The 26,556-nt window shown below is 43.1% G+C and overlaps 1 protein-coding gene across 7 annotated transcripts in view; it reads left to right on the top strand.

Annotated features, from left to right (window-relative positions):
• The window catches only part of JADE2 (jade family PHD finger 2), a 167,908-nt gene that overhangs the window by 116,829 nt on the left and 24,523 nt on the right, over positions 1-26,556 (top strand). For 4 of the 7 annotated variants that reach the window (XM_038412220.2, XM_038412219.2, XM_043490808.1 and 1 more), the window contains 3 exons: positions 6,870-7,331; positions 19,031-19,148; positions 24,625-24,753. In XM_038412220.2, coding sequence (XP_038268148.1) covers positions 6,870-7,331; positions 19,031-19,148; positions 24,625-24,753 — 709 coding nt within the window. The other 3 variants (XM_043490811.1, XM_038412222.2, XM_043490812.1) reach the window with 3 other exon arrangements.

Below are 26,556 nucleotides of genomic sequence, written 5' to 3'. Positions count from 1 at the left end.
CTTTGTCACCACTACCATTTTGTGAGAGCTTTAAAGAGAAAAAATCTGTTTGTTATAGTACTTAGGCCCAGGTCTTCTAAGGTATTCAGGTGCCTAGCTTCCATTGATTGAAATGAAGATCTGGACCTTAGCGCTAACTCCTGAGGGTAGGAATGAGATAGTTAAGGTGTGCGCAGGTCAGTTACAGATGAAGCATTAAAAGAAGCTAATTTCACAGGCTTCCAGTTAGCTTTTCTTACTGGCCAGTTTGACCGGGTTTCACTGACCTGACAGAGTAAGGCTCTGGAAGATGAATCATAAAATCTCAGAATATCAGGGTTGGAAGGGACCTCAGGAGGTCATCTAGTCCAACCCCCTGCTCAAAGCAGGATCAATCTTCAACTAAATGAACTGTACCTGGAGAAAAACTTCTTCATCTCGAACTAGGAAGGAGAGGAGGCCTTTTCAGTTTCATCGCTCTTCTCTACTGATGCGTGGAAGCAGGATCACATTATAATAAATGGAGACTTCTTGTCCACAAATGTGTACACAGTTACTGCAGTTTCATGTGCAAACGAAACAAACGTTCATGCAGATTGTAAGCTAGTCACCTAACTAGGCATGTGCAACCAGGCTCCATACGTCTCGAGAATTTGCCATACACAAGTTGGCAGTTGAATCATCAGCATAATGTTATGTAACAAAGGGGATGGTTTGGGAGGAACTTGTTTCCACCTGGCTGATATTGCTTCATGCACATCCCTATCTTCTCCTTGTTTTTACTTCTAAAAAATTGTGGGCCAGATCAAATCAGCATAGCTCCATAAAGCAATGCCAGTTCACGCTAGCTGAGGATAGTCTGAGCAGCTTTCCAACTTTTTGTTCAGGGGAAATCATGACTTCATAGTGGTTCTTGTGGCTAGACGTGAAAATGTGCCAAAAAGAGTGCTGTATCCTCTTGGCATTTTTTTGTTTACATTGCTGAACCAAAAAACAAAGTATAAGGAAACATACTGATTACATATCCCGAAGGTACTGCAATTCCTGAGAATGCTGCACACGCCAGCTTCCAAGACGGACTCAAGCCCCCATGGCAGGTTAAAACAGGGACTGGTGAAGCATTGGACCCTTATTGGCAGAGATTATCAGTGCCCCTTTGTGAGAGGGCTTTGTGCCAGTTCTCCATAGATTGGCAGCAGTTCAGCCTTCTGAAGACAACATCTCTTGATATTATTGTCCTTTAATAGTGATTTTGAAGGTTACAGGAAAGGAGCTGTGGTGTCATCTGCCATTTAGGTAGCTCCTTAACCCTTTTCGGTTTGGTTTTGGTTTGGGTATAGAATAAAATGTCACTGGTTTCATTAGTAAGTGGTAGTCGCCTGACAGTGGACAAAGATCAGGTGCCAAGAGACAGACCTGCTGCATGGATAAGAGGCCAGTGTCTTTGCAGATTCTGCACCAAGCCAAACCCAGAACGCTAGGGAAAAATGAAAACCATTTGATCACTAAAGAGATTTACTGGAGAACCACAGCTATTTGTGGAAATGTATTTCCTAAAGTCCGCAGTAGATAAGTCAGTTAGTCCTGTTCTGGTCAAATAGAGAACCATGCCGTGCTGAAAACTTACAAAAACATTTTTTGGGGGAAATGGAAATGAGTCTGATGTGCACTGTCCAAGAGCCTAGCTGTGATGTTCTTCCCTCTGCGTCAATACTGAACCAATGCCCCAGCATCGTGCTAGGGCAGTTGTGATGCTGGAGATGCCCTCTTCCAGATGAGACCTAAAGCTGAGGTCCTTACTACTTGTGGTCACTAAAGATCCCATGGAGCTTTTAGTAAGAATACAGCCTTGTCAACACTGTTGCCCTAACTGTATTTCAACTTTGGTAATTATATTCTCTTTCCCTAAATGCCCCCCTCAAGTTCGGCTGGATACTACCTTTTCATCACCTTCTGCCCTAAATCTGTTGTGTAGCATTGCTGTGAGCTGTTAGACAGCTGTTGCATTCCATGGCTAGAGGTGGCTGGAGTTCATTGGTGAATGAAATATTCCCTGTCTCTACTCCACAAGAATGGTTTGAAGACGTATTAACAGGTCAGATTCATCTCTGGTGCAACTCCACTGGCTTCTCTGGACTTACATCTAGGGATGGACTTGGCCCATTGCCTCCGAAGTACTTGGAGATACTTGGATGAAAGGTGCTATACCAGGGTGGCCAAACTTACTGACCTTCTGTCGAGGTTCCTTCCCCACTCTGAACTCTAGGGTACAGATGTGGGGAATTGCATGAAAACCCCCTAAGCTTATTTTTACCAGCTTAGATTAAAACTTCCCCAAGGTACAAACTATTTTACCTTTTACCCTTGGACTTTTTTGCTGCCACCACCAAGCGTCTAACAAATATATAACAGGGAAAAGAGCCCGCTTGGAAACGTCTTTCCCCCCAAAATCCTCCCCAAACTCTACACCCCCTTTCCTGGGGAAGGCTTGATAAAAATCCTCGTCAATTTGCATAGGTGAACACAGACCCAAACCCTTGGATCTTAAGAACAATGAAAAAGCAATCAAGTTCTTAAAAGAAGAATTTTAGTAGGAGAAAAAGTAAAAGAATCATCTCTGTAAAATCAGGATGGTAAATACCTTACAGGGTAATCAGATTCAAAACATAGAGAATCCCTCTAGACAAAACCTTGAGTTACAAAAAGACACAAAAACAGGAATATCCATTCCATTCAGCACAGCTTATTTTATCAGCCATTTAAACAAAACAGAATCTAATGCATATCTAGCTAGATGACTTACAAAGTTCTAAGACTCCATTCCTGTTCTTTCCCCTGCAAAAGCATCACACAGGCAGAGAGAGCTTTTGTTTCTCCCCACCCCCCCTCCAGCTTTGAAAGTATCAAAGACAAGAGAAAGACAAGTCTCCTCATTGGTCATTTTGGTCAGGTGCCAGCGAGATTATCCTAGTTTCTTAACCCTTTACAGGTGAAAGGATTTTTCCTCTGGCCAGGAGGGATTTTAAAGGTGTTTACCCTTCCCTTGATATTTATGACACCCTCTGAGCCGTATACAATAATCTTCAGAGGTTTACTTGTGGCACCTTAGAGACTAACAAATTTATTAGAGCATAAGCTTTCGTGAGCTACAGCTCACTTCATTGGATGCATTTGGTGGAAAACCTTCAGAGGTTTGAGAGCCAGACGCAGCTGCCCGGGCTTGGGGCTTCTGCCCTGTGGCAAGGTAATGCGGCTAGAGGCTTCAGCCCTGTGGGTTGACCTTCAGCAAGAGCGCGGCTGAAGCCCCTAGGCCCCCCTCCCTGCTGGGCAGGATCCCCTAGCCCCACCATCGCACTGCAAGGCAGAAGCCCCAAGTCCCCCATCCCCCCAGTTTGGTAGGTGGAGAGTGGGGTGGGGGGCTCCACGAGCCGCACTTTAACTGTAAAAGAGATGCATGTGTCTCGCGAGCTGCAGTTTGGCCACCCCTGTGCTATATAGTAACATTATCATCACTATGTACTGTTACTGTCATAAGTATTGGTTTCAGAGTAGCAGCCGTGTTAGTCTGTATTCGCAAAAAGAAAAGGAGTACCGGTGGCACCTTAGAGACTAACAAATTTATTAGTTAATTATTAATTATTAACTAAATATTAACAATAATAATAACAATAATAATTTATTAGTTAATTATTAACTAATAAATTTGTTAGTCTCTAAGGTGCCACCGGTACTCCTTTTCTTTTTGTCATAAGTATTGTGAGATCCAGTGTGCTACCCTAGTCTCCAATGCCTCAGCTCATTCAGCTTGTCACACTGCTGCCTCCCCGAGCCCAGGCTCGTTCCACTGTCATTCTGTGCTCATGAATGATTTGATGGATCAATATGTTTTTATTGTTAGTTTGTGCAAGGTCCGTTGGTAGGTGCTGTGGATCAGGTACCTTTCATTGTTGTCCTGTCAGCGGAGCTTGCTAATTATTTTCTGTTTGCATTTGGGGCACAGTCTCTGACAACTGCTGCTTGCCATCTGTCAAAGGAGAAATCCAGTGTCATTTGATTTGTTTTATTTCTAAGGTAGTGCAGATAATCTTTCCTGTGTAAAGGGCGCTCTGTAGGCTGTTGTTTTGGCAAAAGCCACAGACACTTGAATAATGATATTAATACTGTTAGTGACGTAAATAGTCAGGAAGGAAGGCAACACTGATGCATCCATTTTTTTTTTAGTTTGAATGGTTCACTAGAGCCAGTTCTGGGTGTACACTTTTGGTACAGTAGCTATTGATGCACGTAACAGCACAAAGGATCTTCCCAATGGTTTGGTTTAAAGTGCTCCCAGATGTTACTCCAATATAGATACAATTGACTACATCGGTAGCTAGATAGCTCAGTGCAGTAAAATAACTGTTTTGGCAACCAGACAAGAAAACTCAATCAAGGTAACTTACAGCTGGCAAAGCTGTCCAACCTTAAAGATCCGTTAGAGTCAGGAAAGTGACTCCATCAAATGACATTGTTTCACTTTGTTGTATTTATTCTTTCTCAGTGACTTTCACAGCAAGTGTATGCAGCTTAAGAACTAAAGGAAGATATATTGGCTCTACTAAAAACATCTGGGGTCTGATGATCAAGCTGTTATCTCTGTCTCTCCTAGCATCAGGAGAAATAAAGCTTTTACTTTGCTGACACTTCTGTCAGTGTATTAGGCAAACAAGACTCCCACTCACTCTGCAATAGCAACAGTGGTAGCCATCAAAACATCACCATTTACCAATGGCTACCACACAGTAGTAACTGATGTACTAGTGTTGTTTCTCAGTGTTGGTATAGGGAAATACCATGGTTTCTTAGCAGTGCTATGTGGTAACTGTGGGTAAATATTCACTTTTTAGTGGAATTTGCTTATTTTGATACACATTAACACAATTAGAAATGAGGTATCCACATATTTAAATCTGTTAAGAAGAGGAGACATGGATTCAAACATGGTTTGGATCATGGTTCAAATGGGCCCAGTAATCTCAATCTAATGCCTAGAGGGCATTTGTCCACATCCCATGATGTCCCAACTCAGAGCTAGGTAAGTTTTGTGGTCTCTTTCCATCCTGAATGTGACCACAGGTACTGTGTCACAACTGGCAGCCCCTCTTCATCAGAGATGTATGCATAGAATTAATAGAAGGAGTGCTAAAGGTCAGGATGGAGGTGATCCAAAGCTGACTGAAGTCACTGCAAATCTTTCCATTGATTTTAATGGGCTTTGGGAGAGATGTGTGAGAGGTTAACTTGGACACCACTTGCCTGCTCTATGCCTGGGTCTAGGTAGTCTCTTGCTTTCATAAGCACCGGCAAATTTATAAACAAAGTCAAGGGGAAATATCTAAAAACAGCAATGTTGAAAGCTCATGTGCTTTGTAACTTAATAACAGGGCAGGAATCCAAGACCGATGGGACAAAGAGGAAAAACAATAACGTTTTTGCAGTCTAAATACAACTGGAATTTTTATTTTTGAAAAGTAAAACTTACCCGAAACCTCACCAAAAATGTGCAACATCCTGTATTTTTGTCATCAGCCTTCAGGAAATATCATAGGTTTTAATGTGGTCATTCATGCTGGAACTGCTCACTCCGCTCCCCCCGCCACAGAATAATGTTATATAAACTGCTAAATGTGGTGTCTAAAGTAATAAGCCCCTGAGAATGGCTGGTTATTGCCGTTTAACTGATCGTTAGCAGCTGAAATAGACTGATTTCGTATGGATTATGGTTTAAATAATTACCTGACACTCTGAGCCCTTAAAAATAGTTAATGAATAGAGGAGGGTTGGGGAGGAGAAAGTGCTGAAATGTGTACAGCCCACATGTTAGCTGGGAAATGTGTTTACTTCAATGTAAACTCGTAGTTTAGGTTTTGCTGCATGTGGAATCCAGACAGAGTAATTTAACTATGAGGGAATTTAGCAAAATTGTTTAAAATTCTAATTTAAAATAACTTTGGACAGCAAGTTAATCCCTATACCGATTTTAATGTTCATTTTCACGTTGCCTGTTCTAAATAAGCTGGGGTTCCATTTTCTTTTCTTCTTTTTTCCCAAGCTAATTAGAGGGAGTAGAATTTCAATAGGAGCTGCTTACTTATTAATGAAGGCACTGCGCTCCACGAGCATTAGAAGCTCCCTAGATTCCTGTTTTACTCATGGACTGTGACCCCCTCTGTAGACTTCAGATAAAATTAGCAAGGTCATTTTTAGAGTTAAAGAAAAGGAAACTAAGGTAATTTAGAGAGAGAAATTACAATAAGAAATAAATTAATTCTCAATCGGGAGATACTCATTTACCCAGCTACAGTCATTTGTCCATAATATTGGACCATAGTATTGACAAGAACAGTATTGCCTATCTTATTGGACGAACAATCAGAACCTTATTTTTATAATAACCAAAAGAGAGGCCTGTTTATGTGGGGGGGGGCATCAGAAGGGCCGCAGGGATGACTGAAAGGAACCCAGTGGAGGAAGCAGTTTAATGAAGATTCTTATACTTGAAATTATGGTAACTAGCTGTACACACGTGAGATTTGGGAAATATACTCATTTCTCAGTATGGGTGTCTACTCTTTGTACAATGTCAAGTCCAGATTGCTTTTCTCTATCAAGCAGCTGGGTGCCCTGGAGTAACGTGCAAAGTCACTTATTGCATTACATACGGTAGGGTGATCCCTTTTATAGGCAGGCCAGGCTCACACATCTCGTCATTCTGTTGTAATGGCTAAGAGCCATTGTAGTCAGTGATGTCTTGTGTACAGTGATTTAACAGGAGCGAGCACATTTCCTCAGTGTGCCATGATGGGCGGTGAGTGAAATAACCTGGGTTCCCTGCTTTGTCTTTCCTCCAGTGTTCCATGCCCGCCTGCATTACTGCATTCCACGTCACTTGTGCTTTTGACCACAATCTGGACATGCGGACTATTTTAGCGGAGAACGATGAAGTGAAGTTCAAATCCTTCTGCCTTGAGCACAGCAGTGGGGCTACCAAACCTCCAGACGAGGCACGAGCAGAGGCAGACCAAGCCCAGTTGGACTTGGAAAAGGTCACACTGCGGAAACAGAAGCTCCAGCAGTTGGAAGAGGACTTCTATGAACTTGTAAAGCCCTCCGAGGTAGCAGAGAATCTCGACCTAACTGAATCTCTGGTGGATTTCGTTTATCAGTACTGGAAGCTGAAGAGGAAAGCGAATTGCAACAAGCCACTGCTGACACCAAAAACAGATGAAGTGGACAACTTGGCTCAGCAAGAGCAGGATGTGTTGTACAGACGCTTAAAGCTCTTCACACATCTCAGGCAAGACCTGGAGAGGGTGAGTACAACTTCTGGTTTAAGGACCTACTCTGTTGTTCTACCAGGGCTTCTTTAATATGGGGCAGCATCTGCTGGAAGAAACTGTCTTCATGTCTTTTGACCTAGTTAGATTTCCTTGACAGTCACTTCCCTTCCACAGTTTATGCCCACAAAAAAGACCTCAGTCAGTTACACTTCTGCTCTGAGCTGCCTGTTTGTTATCATTGGCTAGAATTCTGCATAATACAGCTCATCACCAGAGCAGAATCATCCAGTCATCCCACTTCTTATGTTCCCTATGTTTAAGTGTAGGTGTTCCTTTTAAAATATGAACAAAAGTTGTATGGACTTCCCGGGACAGTCCATTTCCTAGTGGACATATACATTCATCACAAAACCACCAGCACAATTGGGACAGTTCTTGGCAGTCTCAGCAGAGAGTTCAAAGACTGAATGTGCCTGGAGTCCGGACTCGCCTCGCTTCTCCAGATGGGGTCCCCCCAGAACAGAGGAGAGGCATGCTGGCAGTGCAGCCGAAAACCAATACTGCAGCTACCCGTTTTGGGATGAAAGTCCCAATCCTGCTCTCTTTGATCTCCAGGGGCGCAGGATTGGACCCAAAATAGAGGTTTCCTGTGTTGGTAATTCAGCACCTTCCACCAGCATGACATTCACATTAAAAACAGAAAAATAATTTACGTAGTGTCTAAAAACAAAACAATAAGGGCAGATAAAATGGTAGAAGTGAACTACAAGGCTGGTGGAACTGAGTCTTTCATGGCTTGGTCCAGCTGTCTCCATACGGGGAAATGGGCCACCTCCTCTGGGAGATCTCTGAATGGACAGAGCTTTATGTCACATGCCACCTGGAGTGTATCACATTAAACTCCACTGAGGCAGGTTCACTGCACATCAGACCATCCCAGGTCCCCTTCACAGGCTGGTGGGCCCATTGTTTGACCTGCATGTTCTGTGTCTGACGTGAGTTTGTGGAGGAAAGGGAAAACCCTGAGGACTTCTGCCTGTTGGCTTTTTAAGGAAGAATCAGTGTCAGCTAAGTTACAATAACAAACAGTTGTGACTGGTCTCTCGCAGTTAACATTGCCTGCTCTCCCCAGTGTGTTCGCTGCTTGCTCGGCTTGTGTATGCAGGCAGCAAAGGGAAATTTATAAGAGACCTGCTTTCTGAAACACCAGGCTGCTAGCACGCTTAGCTTCTTGTAAATTTCACTTTAATGGCTGTTTACAGGCACGCAGATGACAGAAATAGTAGTGCCAGCAGACACAGTATGAGCCGGGGGGCACGGTGCTGGGACAGAGCAGACAAAAATAGGAAGAGGAAGAAGCAGTACAAAATGTGCAGTGAAATGACACAAAATTGGCCAGGGGGGAGAGAGAGGGATGCCAAAGCACTGAATGGCTATTGCAAACCACTGTAACAGGAAGGAATAGTGCACAGGAATGGGGTCATAGAGTTATGGGAAAGGCCTATTAGAGCATGGGGTCCATGCCTTGAAACTACAGAATATAGGCCTTCATGGAGGACGTCTTAGATGCTATGCAGCTTACACAGCTGTGCCAAATTTAAGTTATGGGATATGGGAGGCTTATATGGTACTGAAGGGAAGCTGGACAGAGCAAGAGGGAAACTAGGACTTTGTTTCTTCTGCTATGAACCTTCGCTCTGCCCTATATTCCACACTTCTCCTTGCTGGTGTGTGGAAGGACTGCCCACCTACAAAGTGCCAGCCCCTTTTCTCCTTCAGTCGATGCAACCATCAATGCTATCCACTCTGCCTGAATCATTCAGCAGAAGAAACAGCTGAGTTCAGCTGGGGATTAAACAGAGAGCACAGAACACTTGCAGGCCAGCCCTCAGCCGCAGTTTGGCCTGGTCTTTCAGGAGTGAGAGAGGGAAAGGAGCAGGTTGGCAGAGTGGCACAGTTTGTCCTGAGCACTTAAGGGGGGCAGGTGGGATAGGAGGGAAGCAGGAAAAAGCATATTTTAGCTTGTGCTTTGATATTGCCATCTCTCTCAGGCTAAATAGGGATGGAGCTGGTCAGTCCTTGGATGGAAGACCTCCAAGGAAATTCCAGGGTGCAGCAGAAGGTGGTGCTGGTTATTTGGTAGGTGATACTTCTTGGAGTGGGCCATGGTTGGGAGTGATGCTTCCTTGTACATCCCTTTATCTACCTCACAAGGCTGTTGTGGGACTTAGTCTTTGTTTAGTACTTTGAGCTCCTCAGAAGAAAGGCCCAATAGAAGAGAAGATTATGAATTATTATAATTTTTAGGACAGGGAATGTATTAGCCTTGAGCTAACCCTGCTCCCGTCGTGTTCATTATGTCTTGGTGCACCAGGTGTAGCTCCATTACTAAGAACGGGATTTTAAATCAGGAACATTCAAAACATCTCAGAAATACTCTCCAGATGCTATTGCTTTCCAGGAACATTGGGCTCACAGATAAATCTTTGCCTAACTGATGTGAAAGCCCAATCATCCAGAAACGTATTATAGTTTAATGCAGTCTAAACTGAGTTACTTGCGTGTGGAATTCAGACGCCAGCTTTGATCACCCTGGTCTTTCTCTCTGCCTTTATGTGACTCAGTTACAGACCGTTCTCCAGTTGGAAGCTCTGGTGGATGCTGAGCTGTTGTTTGAATCATGTGTCTTTTCTACAGAAATATCAATTCTTCTGTCTCCTTACGAATATTGCCAAAGTACATCTTCACCTACGTTCTCTGTTCCTCCCTCCGTTGTTCATGCCAGAACTGCCACGATGTTTAGATCAGTGATACACACTTTCTGCTGGGCTCCCCATACACACCATGAACGGGATGTGGCTCCTGTTAAGGCTCAGACTTGCATGAGGCAGGGCAACTTTAGGTGCCAGTCAGAGTCCTGAATGCCATAGCTGGGCAGTAGCACTAATGTAGTTGAGTTTGAGATGAGATTTCTGTTTAACAGCTAGTTTGTCTGCATGCTCTAAACTCCTCATACATGTGCAGACTGTCTTGAAAACTGTTGTGCCTCTTCAGGATCTGGGGTAGGTTTAGTGGTGCAAATTTGGAGTCATTTGGCCCTGGGGTTTCTGAGATACTGAGGTCCTAAAGAAAGGGCCTGAGAATAACATTTTCAACTTCTTGTAATGTTTTTTGCACACACCCAGGGCTCAAATTATTGCATTGATCTGCCCCAAACTGGTATCACCCGGTTGGGTTCAGTCTTAGCTGGTGCCCAACACCCGCTGCTGCTTCAGAGAATTAAGATTTAAAAAGCTATTAGTGGTCCAAGATAGCTTTGCGAAGTGGCTCGAGCATTGGGCAATGTGCTACAGACTCTGTATGTGCCCTGAGACTGGTGTCGTGGTGAGCAAAGGTGTGCACAGGCATGCTTGATTTCAGATGACATCAGGTAGAGATGTTCTCACAGGTGAGGTTATTAGACCAGGGCCTTTTTGTAGTGGAGATCCATACAGAAGAATAGAGAGATAGACAAGACTAGGGAGAGTGGGCTAGAGAACTTTAGGATGTAGACTACATGACCTAATAGATATTTGTCATCACTTAACAGCTGTGATTCTAGCGCTTTTAAGTTTCCTTTTCAGCAAATTTCCTCTACTGGAATGCCCACGTCTCTGTTCCTGGAATTCTAACAGGATTTTTTTTTAACCTGCTCCAAGTATTGGTCTGTTTAAATCAGCTTCAGCAAAAAGCTCTACATTTCCAAGGGGGTCAGGTCGGCATCAGAGGTTGGCCGGGGAGGCAGGAGGGGTGTTGTTTAGTAGTGAAAATAGCAATCTCAAAGCAGAGGCAAATAATGTTTTCTTTAAAACTACAAAATCATAGAGGAAAGATACTGCCAAACATTTTGATACACAGGTTGCTGAAGGCAGTTTCCCTCATAAAGAAATTTTAGTTTGATGTTTGCTTTAATCCAGAACAAAAAGAAGGGCACATATTAAAATATACAATGTATAAATCACTTCTTTATATTATAAAAAAAAAAGAGCAGCTTTCCCTCCTACAGAGTAAGTGCTTCCCAGTTGTCCTGAGGTAACACCAAGGCCCCTAGAGGTTTAGATAATCATGTATGAGTTTGTAGCTTACAAAGCAAGGGCCTGGCAGTAAAGCCCATCTCATCTCAATACCAGAAAGATGCAGTCATATTGGAGGGAGTTCAAATAAGAGCCACAGAATTGATGAAACGGCTGATTAAAGAGCTAAATATGAATAGCATGGCTAAGCAGTGAAAAAAAAGAGGACTGGAAGACCACCTACAATCTGGGAAGGACACAAACGTGCCAAGGGAGGGAATAATTATTTTGGGGGCTGCAAGGGGATATCACTAGAAATAACAGAATCAAATTTAGAAAGGAAATAGGCTGAATATTGGGAAAATTTACTGGCAGTGAGATCAATTACACTGCGGAATAGTTTTCCCAAGAGAAATAATGGATGCCTCACTGAGTGGGACAAACTGTTAGAAAATGAATTGCGAGTAGCAATCATGCACTTGCAAGGGGATGGACTAGATAATTTAATAGGTCTTCTCCATTTCTATGGTTCTGTTATCTCCCTCCATCCATATTTAACAATTTATTTTTAATATTGAAAAAAAATCATGCCATATGCAAATGGCCATGATTGTCCTCTTGCATTCAGAGCCTTTGAAAAGCATAATAATTGTTTGAGCACAGGAGCTCTACGTCTTTAATTACCTCACTTACAAGCAGTTGTTTTGTTTGTCTAGGCTGTTATTTACAATTCAGATCCTGGAAGCTCACTGTCAGTGTGAAAATTCATGGACATTAATTCATTGGTGAAGCGCAAGCAAAAGCAGAGCATGGGGCAAATGTAAATTAAATACATGATGTCTCCCCGTTACCACAGGCAGTGAAGCTTTCAGAAAAAGCCTGTGACACACAAGACAGCTGTTTATAATTTTGGTAGCCACATTAGGGAAGGTGGGGGGGAAAAGGTCAGGTTTGATGTGTCACTATTAGAGACACAAAGGCTCCTGAACACTTGCAGTCTAGGTAATCTGTGAATCATACAAAAGGTCTGGTAAGTAATTTGGATAGAGCAGATTGGGAGAAAGAAAGTATTTATTGGTGTGTCAATACAAGTTATTGAAAATTTCCTTATGGCCAGTTCACTTCAATGTCAGTTCCTGGGAACTAACTTTTGCTTCCTAGTTTATTGCCTTCCTCTTGAGCCCCCATTTAGCTGTGGCTTTTGGAAAGTCAGGAGGCTGAGTAAACACTCACTGTCAAGTCAGATTAGATGCCATTAGCATTTTCTGTTTTACAGCAGAGAAAATACATTTCCTCTAAAAAATATTGACCCTCCCCCCAAGACACAGCCATGGAGACAGCATCAGACTGTCACTCCAACCACAGATACTTCAAGCTGACAAAAACTGCAGTGATTACATTCAGCGCAAGACAAATGTTAGCTGGTATCACTTGGCAACTGCACCATCTTTCCAGGCTGCCGAGGGGATTTTGATCAGTAACCTCTGCATGTGCATCTGACATTTAACCAGCGGCACAGAAGTGCAGATGAGCAGCTTACACATTAGGGACCAAATCCTGCCCGCACCAGTGGAGCAATGGAAAACAAAGAGGATGCCTGCTGCATTTTTTGCTCCAGGGATGCTGCCAGTCAGGACTGGCTGAGAGGTACTTTGCTGAGCAGGAGCAATACATGCACCCATTGTTTGCTAGCTAGTGGTTTGCGGCTGATGGCAGCTTGTATGGGGGTGGGCATGCCACCTGACTACGGATCCATCCTTTGTGGGGACCTGAGTTGTGGGGCTGTGTTTTAGGTGTGGCCAGCTTTTTGTGTCTCTCATTATACCCAACAGTAGAGAGCAGGATTGAACTTGGCACTGATAAAGATGTCAGAGCAAATTCAACTTTGAGTTCCCCACATGCACGTCCATTGAGCTCATCCGTTGTAAATGGGTAGGTCTTGAGTGGACTGAGACAGAATATTAATGAGAGTAGAGCTTGGCTCATCACTGACTGGAAGAAGCAAGAAATCATGTGGGCTCAGGATGGAAGCAGAGATGCGTCTCTGTTTACCTTATTCATTGTCACTGACAGTGCATGGCAAAAGGCTTGAACCATAAACAAAGACTTGTTGGAGGAGAGCAGTTATTTTTTACACTGGACTGGAGGAGCAAACAGAGGAGGGCTGCAGTTCTTCAGCTTGAGGACTGATCCTGAATTCAGGTGTCAGTACTGAGCTGCTAGAGTCCTGGACATGCACCAGTGCGATGACTGTAAGGAAGTAACTTGGCACTTGGGCTACTTTTTCCTCCCTCTCCCTTCAGTCTGTGGCTGGCTTGGCTTGTGCATAAGCTATCATGCAGTTCTGATGGGAGAGCACATCAGCGCAGGTTTTTACTTTCCCGTTGAAATTCTTGAAGTGTACAGTACTTAGCGTTTCTCTGGAGAGGGGTGGGGAGGTTACAAGTATTGGGACTTCAGGAGAGTGACAGTCCTAGAAGAATTGGGACAGTTTTGACCTCTTGATAACTAGGCCTATTTCTGAAGCTTTGTCATTTGCATACAGGAAGTTTCTCTTGTTTTGAACAAAGTTCTCCATGTTGGACAAAATACACCAGCAACTAAAGGCAAATATTTGACTTCTATGAATAAACAACATATAGGATGGTGCAATGGGCAAGATTCTAGAGTATTTTGGCATAACTCTTGTGACGGGTTCCCCCCAGGATGCCACCTGGAACTGGGGTACCACTGAGTCCACCTGACCCACCAACCTGGGCTCCTTTTACACTGTACTGCTGTGACAGGACTTCAAGCGCCCTCCAGCACACATACAGGTAGGGACACACCAAGCTGTAGCTACATACAAATGCTGAGATCAGCTCCTCATGGGAAGGCTTCAGCTAAGGAACTGCCCATCTATTCAAGTGCACCCCCACCCTAGAGGGTAAACCCAAAATTATACCGTCTTGTGCTGCACAGAGATCTGTACAGCATAAGCTCATGAAATTCGCCCCCTCCCTCAGTGTGAAGAGAGAATATACAACAGCTTTTTGCCCCAAGTTATGACTCCCACACACTGGTTTGTGATAAAGCAAAACCAAATTTATTAACTACAAAAGATAGATTTTAAGTGATCATAAGAGATAGCAAACAGATCAAAGCAGATTACCTAGCAAATAAACAAAAATGCAATCTAAATTTAATATACTAAAGAGATTGGATATGAGTAGCAAATTCTCACCTTAAATGTTGATTCAAGCAGGCTACAGGGTCCTAAGGGGAAAGCTACATTTGCTTGCAGCTTAAAAACCTCAGGTGTTCCTTTCATAGGCTAAAATTTTCCTTTAAACTGGGTCCAGCACTTCCTCCCAGGTCAGTCCTTGTTCCTCAGTTGTTTCCAAGAGTCTTCTTTGGGCAAGGAATCAGTGAAGAACCACGATGATGTCAGTCCCCTGCATTAAATAGCTTTTGTATATGGTGAGAACCAGTTTTCTCCAAGCTTGGTTCCCACACCTGGTCAGTGGAAACGCACTGGTATTCCAGGATGGAGTCCAGTACTTGGTGACTTGGTCACATGTCCCTGTACGGTCACAGGAGCCATGAGCTGAAGGCTGCCTACAGTGTCCTCAGGAAAAAAGAAAAGGAGTACTTGTGGCACCGTAGAGACTAACAAATTTATTTGAGCATAAGCTTTCGTGAGCTACAGCTCACTTCATCGGATGCATTCAGTGGAAAATACAGTGGGGAGATATATATACAAAGAGAACATGAAACAATGGGTGTTACCATACACACTGTAACGAGAGTAATCACTTAAGGTGAGCTATTACCAGCAGGAGAGCGGTGGGGGGAAAAACCTTTTGTATGATAATCAATGTGGGCCATTTCCAGCAGTTGACAAGAACTTCTGAGGAACAGTGGGGGGATGAGGGGGGAAATAAACATGGGGAAATAGTTTTACTTTGTGTAATGACCCATCCACTCCCAGTCTTTATTCAAGCCTAAATTAATTGTATCCAGTTTGCAAATTAATTCCAATTCAGCAGTCTCTCGTTGGAGTCTGTTTTTGAAGTTTTTTTGTTGAAGAATTGCAACTTTTAGGTCTGTAATTGGGTGACTGGAGAACACTTCAGTCTCTTTGGTCACTCGCTCCTCCCCTACACAGGGCTGGCCCGAGCCGCTCACCCAAGGCAACCCCTCAGCCTGCACGGGGCTGGCAGCATTGCACGCTCGAGCCCTGCCTGCCCCCAGCCTGAGCCCTGTTTCCCGCTCTGCCCAGGGCTGGCCTTATCATTCCCCCACACACACCCCAGTCCTCCACACCCCACTTTTTGATCAAGTTGGCAAGAACAAACAGGACAAATGCCCACATTTGCCAAAAAGTTGGGATGGCCAGGACAGGGCTTAAAAAAGGGACTGTCCCAGCCAAAACAGGACGTATGGTCACCCTAAATAGAACATATGAATCAGAATTGCAGGAATGAACCCAGGGGAAAATAAACCAGTTATTTGGTACTTTGGATTTATACCATTTTTATAGAACGTATGGTCCCGAGCCTCAGCTGGTGTAAATAGGGATAGCCCTACTGCAGTCAATGGAGCTACACTGATTTGCACTAGCTGGGAAACTGGCCTCATAGTTGGATACGCTCTTCACTTTTTGCCTGCCAAGCCTTTACTGTGGTCCTTATATATGTGCATATAATAAAATCTTTTGCACTTCTATTGCATTTTTTCATCCACGGATCACAGAGCACTTTATAGACATCAACTCTTTCATTACCTCTGTCAGAATTGCCATCATGTTAAATTAAGCAGATCTGTCGACCACAGTGGTTGTAAAGCTAATTCCTGAAACTAAAACTGAGTAAATTGGAAAAGCAATTTACCCCGCTCTGCCTTGCCCTGCTCCCACCCCCATGGATGTTAGTTACTGAATCCTTTCATTCAGATCAGCAGCATGGCTGGATTTGGGTACAGGATTTGGGTACAGATAGTCAAGTGTAACTCCCTGGTTCCTACATCTCTTGAACATTCTGGACTGAAGCACTGGGAAGCTGTAATGCTGAATTCCAGACCTTTTTCCTGAATTCAGGTTACTGAACTTTGACTTCATGGTAAAGGTAAAGATCAAACTTCCTGATATTTTATGTTCAGCAGAAGGTAGCAAATAAAATCCCAAATAAACCAAAGTCTGAAAAATTGTGCACAAAATGAGGATAAAATAGCATCTGTAAATGTGTTGTAGATTAAAGCAAAAGGTCTGGCAATAATTCAGTGACCAGCATGTTCACTGCGCACATCGTTCTGTTTGGGGTCTTCACTTGCCAAGGAGTGGAGGGAGGAATCCAATGGGGGATAGTGGCATAACTACCCTACAGCTTGGGTACAAAAGGAGCAGCGATGTGCGTCTGTATCCTGGCCATCAGCAACAATCGGTGTGCAAAGGAGCCCTTACTGGGTCCATATGTGGGCCATACCCTCTGAACTTCCATGGTTCCCATCAGAGATGGCCTGCAGAGCAACCTCTCCATGGATGCTGGAGGCACAGCCTAATAGGAGCTGACGGTCCAGTGCCCCAGAGCATGGGTGGGAGGAAGAAAGCCCAGGAAAGTCCCTTCTCCCTAACATTCTCCGTGCAGGGGGAAGCTGTGATATGGCTGCCTGTTCACAAGGAGAGCAGATAATGCTGCCAGAAATGTTCCAGACCTCAGAGGGGACAAATAGGGATTGGTTGTGGAGATACCATGGCCTCTTTCCCTCTTGCACACTGGCTAGTGTCTGGAGGGCTGTACTGGGAGAGCACATGCTACATGTGTCCTGTGGGTGTAGGATCTGCCACTAGTGAGCAGGCTGCCCTTTGTCCCTGGATGAATTGTGCCTTCTGGCCTCTGCACACATAATGACTCCCGCTACTGCCACTTGCACAGTGCGCCTGGCCCTCTCCCTCCTGCAAGACTTGGGCTCCAGGACTGAAGCCGTTTGCCTCTGTCCCTGTTCTCTGAATGTCTTTTTTGCTAGACCAGGAGAACATAAGAACGTAAGAATGGCCATACTGCGTCAGACTAAAGGTCCATCCATCCCAGTATCCTGTGTGCCAACAGTGGCCAATGCCAGGTGCCCCAGAGGGAGTGAACCTAACAGGTAATGATCTAGTGATCTCTCTCCTACCATCCATCGCCACCGTCTGACAAAGAGAGGATAGGGACACCATTTCTTACCCATCCTGGCTAATAGCCATTAATGGACTTAACCTCCATGAATTTATCCAGTTCTCTTTTAAACCCATGTTATAATCCTAGCCTTCACAACCTCTTCAGGCAAGGAGTTCCACAGGTTGACTGTGTGCTGAGTGAAGAAGAACTTCCTTTTATTTGTTTTAAACCTGCTACCCATTAATTTCATGTGGTAGCCCCTAATTCTTATATTGTGGGAACAAGTAAATAACTTTTCCTTATTCACTTTCTCCGCACCACTCATGATTTTATATACCTCTATCAATCCCCCTTTAGTCTCCTCTTTTCCAAGCTGAAAAGTTCTAGCCTCTTTAATCTCTCCTCATGTGGGACCCGTTCCAAACCCCGAATCATTTTAGTTGCCCTTTTCTGAACCTTTTCTAATGCCAGTATATCTTTTTTGAGATGAGGGGACCACATCTGTATGCAGTATTCAAGATGTGGGCATACCATGGATTTATACAAGGACAATAAAATATTCTCCGTCTTATTCTCTATCCCTTTTTTAATGATTCCTAACATCCCGTTTGCTTTTTTGACTGCCGCTGCACACTGCGTGGATGTCTTTAGAGAACTATACACGATGACACCAAGATCTTTCTCCTGATTAGTTGTAGCTAAATTAGCCCCCATCATATTGTATGTATAATTGGGGTTATTTTTTCCAATGTGCACATTACATTTCATTTGCCATTTTGTTGCCCAATCACTTAGTTTTGTGAGATCTTTTTGAAGTTCTTCACAGTCTGCTTTGGTCTTAACTATCTTGAGCAGTTTAGTATCATCTGCAAACTTTGCCACCTCACTGTTTACCCCTTTCTCCAGATCATTTATGAATAAGTTGAATAGGATTGGTCCTAGGACTGACCTTTGGGGAACACCACTAGTTACCCCTCTCCATTCTGAAAATTTACCATTTATTCCTATCCTTTTTTCCCTGTCTTTTAACCCGTTCTCAGTCCGTGAAAGGATCTTCCTTCTTATCCTATGACAACTTAATTTACGTAAGAGCTTTTGGTGAGAGACCTTGTCATAGGCTTTCTGGAAATCTAAGTACACTATGTCCACTGGATCCCCCTTGTCCACATGTTTGTTGACCCCAGGATAGGAGCCTGTTGATGGCTCCTATCCTGCAGGCCTGGCCTACTCAAAACCACTTGGGCATACCCGAATCACAGCTTTGCCCATCCGAGCATAAGGTGAACAGACAAACGAGGATAAAAAGAAGAGTGTCTTTGTACAGCGCTTAACATGGTGGGCTCCTGGGGCATAGTTAAGGGTTCCTAGGCACTACGGTAAAACATAATAATAATAATACTTGGGATTTCTCTGAGCAACAGAGAAGGGACAGCATCTAGAGAGCCACCTTCGGTTAGCTGACTCTTCAGTAGCACTGCCAAGCAGCTGGGGCTTTTCTCAGAGTCCACTCAGAAAGTGGAAACTCTTTCTTGTGTTTCTGCAGGTTAGAAATCTCTGCTACATGGTGACGAGGCGGGAGAAAATGAAACACTCCATATGCAAACTTCAGGAGCAGATCTTCCATCTCCAGATGCAACTGATCAAGAAGGATCTTTATCCAGGTAGATACTTCTGCTGGTGGCTTGGGAGTACTTGTTATCATGGACGCTTCCAGTTCCATCATATAATATGAAACACTCATATCCAAACCTGCACAGCTGGAAGCAAAAGCATCACCAGATTAGGTCTTTCTTTCATTTTTTTATGTTGACAAACATGTGGTTGAGCTATCTTGTGGAAAATATAGCAAATTATAGACACTTGGGAGCTTATGCCCTTCCCAGGGTAGACTTGTGATAGGGCACAGGACTGGGAGTCAGGACCTGGGTTTAAGCCTCTGTTACACCACAGACTCGCTCTGCCACTGTGGACAAGTCATTTATAAAACTTCTCATAAAAGTCAGTAAGAGTGTCACCCTTTAAGTGAGGGCAGAATTGGGACCTTATCTTCTCTGAGTCTCCAGGTATGTCTGCACTAGAGTTGGCGGGGTACATTCCAACTCAAGAAGACAGACCCAGGCTAGCTCTGATCGAGCTGTGTGCTAAGAATAGAGTGTAGCCATGGCAGTGTGAGGGAGCTAGCCACCCCAAGTCTGATCCATCTGAGACCATAGGTATGTGCTCAGGGCAGCTAGCCCCTCCTCGCGCTCTCACTGCCACCGCTATGCTCCTGTTTTTAGCACGCTAGCTTGATCTGATTATTATTGTTTTATTAAGACAAGGGAAGAGTACATTTCCTGCCCTGACTCTGCTGAAAGCCTGAGACGGTGGTTTTCATTGACCCTATACAAAGTAGATCTGTATCACCCCTCTGGGTAGTAAACGCTAATCATTTTGCTGGATAGTTAAATTAAGACATCAGTCTGGCCTGCAGTGAGATGCTGTGGCTGGAGCACATTGTTCTGTTTGGATGGTGATTACAAATCCTGGGTGCAAGGCTAGAGAGATTGGTGTTTTTAGTTGTGGCATCTGGCTCGTTGGTGTGTTTTAGTAGCAGTTGCATTGGCTTCTTTACAGTTGCCTCTGGCTCTGTTAAGAATCAAAGGTTAAGCTGCTGATGGAATGTCTTTTGCTCTTAGATGCCATCTCATTTTAACACTGATTGTCTGTAATTCGCTTGGCTGGGTGTATCTATTAGCAGAGAACATCATGCATACAGTGCAGGAAGCACTTGGCAGCATTTTATTAAATAGCAAATATAGAATTAATTTTTCTTTTTTTCTTTGATTTTTTTTTTTAAACGTGCAGTGGTTGAGCCCACATCTCATAAATTCCTCTTCCTTTTTTCAATGGCAGTACAAGACTCAAAAACCAAGGCTGCATGACAGTTTTTCCAGAAACAGCATCTGGCTCTTTGGCAGACTCCTCCACCAGTTGTGTTGTTTGTGGCTTTGGAGTTGCTTCTGAACCCATCACGAGTTTGGGGTTTCTTAGGAACTGTCTGGACTGCACTTTCCCTTACCAAAGTTTCCTTTGACTCAAGTTTTAAGTCTGAGAAAAGTTGTGTTGAAAAGTTTGTGACTTTGATTCCGTGTAAATTTTTCTTGGTAGCCTGACCCAGGCTGCTCTATAGTGCAGAGAGGAAGGTCCAATAATCATGTACAGTATGGTCTAATCAGAGATGGCCCCAAGCCACAAAATGTCTGATACTGGGTGAGGCTGACCAGCCATGACACTGATTATCTTCAGTGGAAATTTCAGGTGTTCAGCACTTCTCAGAATAGGACCTACCTTCCTGATCCAGATCAAAACTATCCCAAAGTTGTGGGGAAGTTGTACCCTGAGTCTTTGATTGAGGCCTATTTTATATAGAGGGCCTGATTAGTAGAGGTTCTGAGCGTTGAGCACTTGCTGATCCCACTGGGACAGACTCTGATGACTTTTATTGAAAGATACCTTACTCCACAAGTGATCACATGGCAATCAGTGGAGCTACTTGTTGACATTGTGAATAAGAAGAGAATCATAGGGTTACAAGGGACCACAAGGGTCATCTAGTCCAGTGGTTCTCAACCAGGGGTACACGTACCTCAGGGTACCCAGAGGTCTTCCAGGGGGTACATCAACTCATCTAGATATTTGCCTGGTTTCACAACAGGCTACATAAAAACCACTAGCGAAGTCAGTACAAATTAAAATTTCATAGAGACAGTGACTTGTTTATACTGCTTTATATACAGTCCTATACACTGAAATATAAATACAGTATTTATATTCCAATTTATGTTATAATTATATAGTAAAAATGAAAACATAAACAATTTTTCAATAATAGTATGCTGTGACACTTCTGTATTTTTACGTCTGATTTTGTAAGCAAGTAGTTTTTAAGTGAGGTGAAATTTGGGAGTACGCAAAACAAATCAGACTCCTGAAAGGGGTACAATAGTCGGAGAACCACTGATCTAGTCTAATCCCGTGCCAAGATGCAGGATTTGTCATGTCTAAACATCCAAGAGAGATGGCTCTCCAGACTCCTTTTGAAAACCTCCAGCAAAGGAGCTTCCCCGACTTCCCTAGGTAGTCTGTTCCATTGTCCTACTGTTCTTACAGTTAGGAAGTTTTTCCTGAGATTTAATCCAGCTTCTTGACTTTATTTTGAGTTGTGGGTCATAAGCATCCCTCTAAAATTAGGTGCGCATCTACAAAGCTCAGGGTATTCTGACCAGAAGGGTTGCTTTGAACCTTTACCTACTTTGAAAGTAACAAGATTTCCATGGTACAGCATTTGAAGTCCAGAAATAAGAACTGCTCTGAATGACTTGAAGGATTGAGGAATTTTACTGCTGTAAAATTGTAAGTGTTCAAGCTTGTATCTGAGCAGTATTTGTTGTTTGCTTAAAATAAATGGGAATGACTTTCAAATGGACACTTTATCATGATTTTATTTCCATGGGGGAAATTAAGCCAATCTAAACAGTAAACCATCATGAGATGCAGATGCAGATCTCCACAGCTTTGTTCAGCTAAGGAGTGAAGGATAGTACCAAAATGAAGCTCTAATAAGTGAGTTGATTGTTTTGTAAGCAAGTAATTATTACAAAATAAGTGAGATAATAGCTTCCCTCAAGAGAGGTCAAGTGCTTCCCCATGTAGGTAGGGTGGCTTGTAGTACAGAGAGGACTGGCGTGCAAAGTTGTTAGTTTCTGAGACCGTTCGATTATTTGCATATTCTTCTACGGCATTGGCTCCTGCTACACAAGTTAGCACACGGTAGCTGGGACATCTGTATGCTTCCTTAAGACCTCCCGGGCTCAGCTTTGTTTCTGACAGTAGGACATCCTTTTGTAGTGTTATGAGCCAAATCAGTAGAGTTGCTTCATGTGGCAGTAACTACTCTCCATTTCATTATGGTACAAGAGAGGTACCGTTTTAGGGTCCAATTCTATAAAATGCTGTTGGCCTCCATAAATTGCTGAGCTTCTGTTGACCTCAATGGCAGTGGAGGATGCTCAGCCCCTGGCAGGACCAGGCTCTTGGAAAATTTCTTCAATTTTACAGCACTAAATGATTTGAAAGTAGAGGAGAAAATTTGTCTCCGAATATTTCCTCGCCAGTATTTCCTCCCCTCTGACACTTGATTTCATTGGCCGACTTATCAATAACTTTTGGGGGGAAAGCAAGAAATCTGTATCACTCTTGCTGATTGAGTGCAGTTGCTAATTATTATGGTGCATGGCAGTTAATCAACACAACCTGGTGGAGTTACCCCGTAGACACATTTGGCACATTGTATTTTTGGAAGGGTCTCCTCCTAAAACACATAACTTGGAGGTTTATTTTCCCATTGATGAATGATCATTTAGGCAGGAGGTTCTTACTAAAGCTGTTGGGAATTGCCCATGCAAAACTACCCCTTTTCTGTTTCACATATATGTCTTGCATGAAATGTAAAGTCGGCTCCTGGCCTGTGAAATGTGAAATTATTTTGACAGGCTCCTTTTGAAAAGGTAACATTCATATCTCTGTTTAGAACCATTGTGATGTCTAAACAAAGTCATATTTTTATTTGTAAGTCAAGTGAAAAATGTGTCTGTTTGGAACTTCCCCAGTCTTCTGGAGTTACTTGGCAGGAATGTAGCATATATCAATTTTTATTTTCTTTCTTTCTTTCAGTGAGTCCATTGCTCATGAAATATCCTGGATTGACAATCCTGGAAATGTAAATCCTCTCTTAATCCAGACCCACAGATATTCTCAGGCAGCTGTAATGCAAATTCCACCACTCCATTTTAACCTAGAGGGACTACTCTAGGGAGAGAGGAGACTTCAGCCTCCGTGGCGCACTCAGCCCATGGCATCTCTGCTAAGGCTGCTAACAAAATTGATGGTGGTTTATATGAAGCTGATACCTTCCACCGTTGCATAGGTCTCTTAGAATTATTGCTCAGTTGTCATTTTACAGCCATCACATGGTAACAACTTTTGGTCAGTGCCAACTTGGGTCAGCTTCAAGCTAATGATCAGATTACGAAAAGCTAGAAATCACATTTCCAATTCCTTTAGCCATCCAGGCTCCTACTTTTGCTTTTAGGGCCCTGTTCTTTCCCCACTGAAGGTAATAGGAGATTTAGCATGAGCTTCTGCTGGTGAAGATTTGGGCCCTTAATGTGTAAAAAGCTTTGAGTATTTCGCCTAGTAATACAAATTGTTCTTTTCAGAGGGTACATCTTAATTCTGTTCCCCCAAAAGGAATACATCCAATATATATGCAAAACCATTTAGTATATATTGATTTTTAGTTGAATGTCCAAATAGCTGTGATTTATATTCCTTGTTTTCAGTAGGCAGTTTTCAATAGCCAAGTCATTTAGGTGTATTTTATGCAGTGTTTAGGTGTTTTGTTTTTTCATTGTTATACAGTGTAATCAAGGGTAGTTATTATATCCAAAAGATCAAATCAAGATAGGTCTGCTTAAAAATGCTGCCAATAAGATCTTTGTCAAACTTGTTTTGCGACCTTATACCAGCAGTGGAAGAGTAGGTTGATAAGCACTTGGCATTTGCCTGTAGTTTACATTGCAAATGTGCATTATACAACATGCTGTAAAGTTTGGAACTGCTTGAGTCTTTTGGGGTATTCATATGTAGGGGTTTGGTTTATAAGCACTGCATTCTCAGGACTGAAATCTTGGTGCCTAAAAGCCTTGATCCAGCAAAGCACTTAAGCAAGTGCTTAATTTTAAGTAAATGAGCAGTCCAGTGATTTCAGTGGGACCACTTGTATTTAAAGTTTAGTTTGTGCTTAAGTGTTTTGCTGGATCAAAGTCCAAGTTTCTTCTTTATACAGTCTCTGGGACTTTCCTTAATCTAGAGCTCTGTAGTGTTCACTTGCCCAAAATGACGGTACATGAATCTCCTGTGCAACTCTTGACCCAGATTTTCACTAGAGCCTGCTATTGTTTCACAGTGATTAGCAAGGATTCTTCCAGTTCTTAATTTCATCCTTATCTCAATGCTCCTGAAGGCTCCAGAGTGTTCATCATCAAGTTCCCTGGTTACATGATCTCACATTTCTTTTTATTTGGAAAAAAACAGAACAAACTGGGAAGAGAACAAAGGGAAAGAAAAGTGACCCCAAAAGAAAAGGAAGAGATGGTAGAAAAAGTAGTCCTGAGAAGAAAGAAAAAAGGAAACCAGGGAACGACTCAGTCTTGGGACAGCTGGGTAAGTCTGACTGTGAGAACACAGCACTGAAATATACTGAGTGCAGAGGCCAAAGTTATAGAGTTAAAGGAATGCCAAAGGCTTCACTTATGGGGGGGGAAGGTGTAAATATAGTGCTTAATGCCACAGATAGCCCTAGAGACTAGGCTCTCTTGCTTATCCACAGTGGAGTTACATCACGGGCATTGGCTGTGTGAGCTGCCTTACACTGCTTTCTGCCCTGTACTGGAGGGACCAGAGTACACTAACCCCCAACCTGACCCTGTAGATGGGGTCCTTTGTCTGTAGGCCGTCAGCTAGTGGCACAAAAGCTTATGATGTATTCAGCTATCAGGCTGAACTCCAGCTGGAAGAATGCATTAGAGTATTGCAATGAGAAATAGTGATTTTACTTTCTGGCAATGTAATCTGACTTCTCCACTCTAGTGTAGTGTTCATTCTCTGCATAGTCTGCAACATGCGTCCTGCTGCTGCTTGTGAGTAAACTGCATGGGCCATGTGTTTTAGTTCAGTGCATGCTGCTCTGTTCCTCTATGCACCCTCCATCACAGGAATTAGTTCCTCCAAGTGGCTGCTGCTGGCAGTCCCAGACCAGCCAGGAGATAGATGCAAAGTGACACTGCTTTCTCAGCACTATTTCCTGTCTTTTTCCATGGCAGAAGCATAAAGGGCCCAATTCTGCCCCCATTATTGTGATTCTGTGCATTATGTTGATATGTAACACACCACCAAGCCCCGCATCAAATATAACCCTCTGCTACATAGCAGGGAAAAAGACCTAAAGAAAACAACAATTCCCTTAGCAACCACAAATGATTTTTTGTAGAATTGGATCTTTTTCTACTTTCTGATGTTGATCAAGTGACATTTTTAATTCCACCTCCCTTGTGTCAGATTACTGTGGCCGGGTGCAGAAGCTTGACTTGAGCACCAGCAAGCAAGGGGTTAATTCTATGTTCAGCTCTCCCACAGGTGTAATGGCCTAGCAGTGGAACTGACAGCCCAATCAGCAATTCAGAGGAAAGCCAGGGAACACTATAAAAATAACTCCCTGGCCCTGGAAAGAGAAAGAACTTCTAGAGGAGGAGATTGGGCCAGGGCCAGGGCCAGGGCCAGGGCTTTCTCTTTCTCTTTCTCTTTCTCTTTCTCTTTCTCTTTCTGTTAATATAAAATCCTGTTTGTTTTTTCTTACAACTTGTTAAGTCTGAAACTGAAGTCTTAGAGAAAGAATCTTACTTAATGAAGGACATTTTCTGTTGCTATTTAGATCAGCTGTCCTGTTCTGCTAGTTTAGAATGACCCAACAGTCCTTCCCTTGAGACAGCTCCCATGATGCCTTGGCGTGTGAAAAGCCCCCTGTAAATTTTAGTTAGTGTCTGCAACACTCATTTTTTTTCCCCCTTAGGCATATCCTACACCTGCAACAGCAAGTGATTTAAATCAAATAGTTAATTCTGTGCTGATACTTGTCTGAAATGTTTTCTTATTCCTTGTGAAATGGAGATACTGGGCCACGTGTCCTTCCAGCATTTAAAAAAAGAAAGTGTTGAAATCTTTAAAACAATGAATGATACATACCTCGTCACAAGAATAACAACTACAGACATGAATCGCTTCCTCCACAATGCAGTCCCAGTGACCTCTCCCTAACCCATCTGTAGTTTCCTTTTAAAAAAAAGAAAAAATTATTCCATATCCAAAATCTGTCCTTTTTCTCATCCATTTTATAAATAAGACCAATGTTTTTATTATTTTGTTACTATTTATTGAGAGAGTTTTAACAAGTTTGCAAATCTTTGCCAT

Source organism: Dermochelys coriacea, chromosome 8 (genome assembly GCF_009764565.3).
Source record: "Dermochelys coriacea isolate rDerCor1 chromosome 8, rDerCor1.pri.v4, whole genome shotgun sequence".
Taxonomy (NCBI): domain Eukaryota; kingdom Metazoa; phylum Chordata; order Testudines; family Dermochelyidae; genus Dermochelys; species Dermochelys coriacea.
The sequence above is the reverse complement of the archived record's forward strand: the minus strand, read 5'-3'. Positions and strand labels throughout refer to the sequence as shown.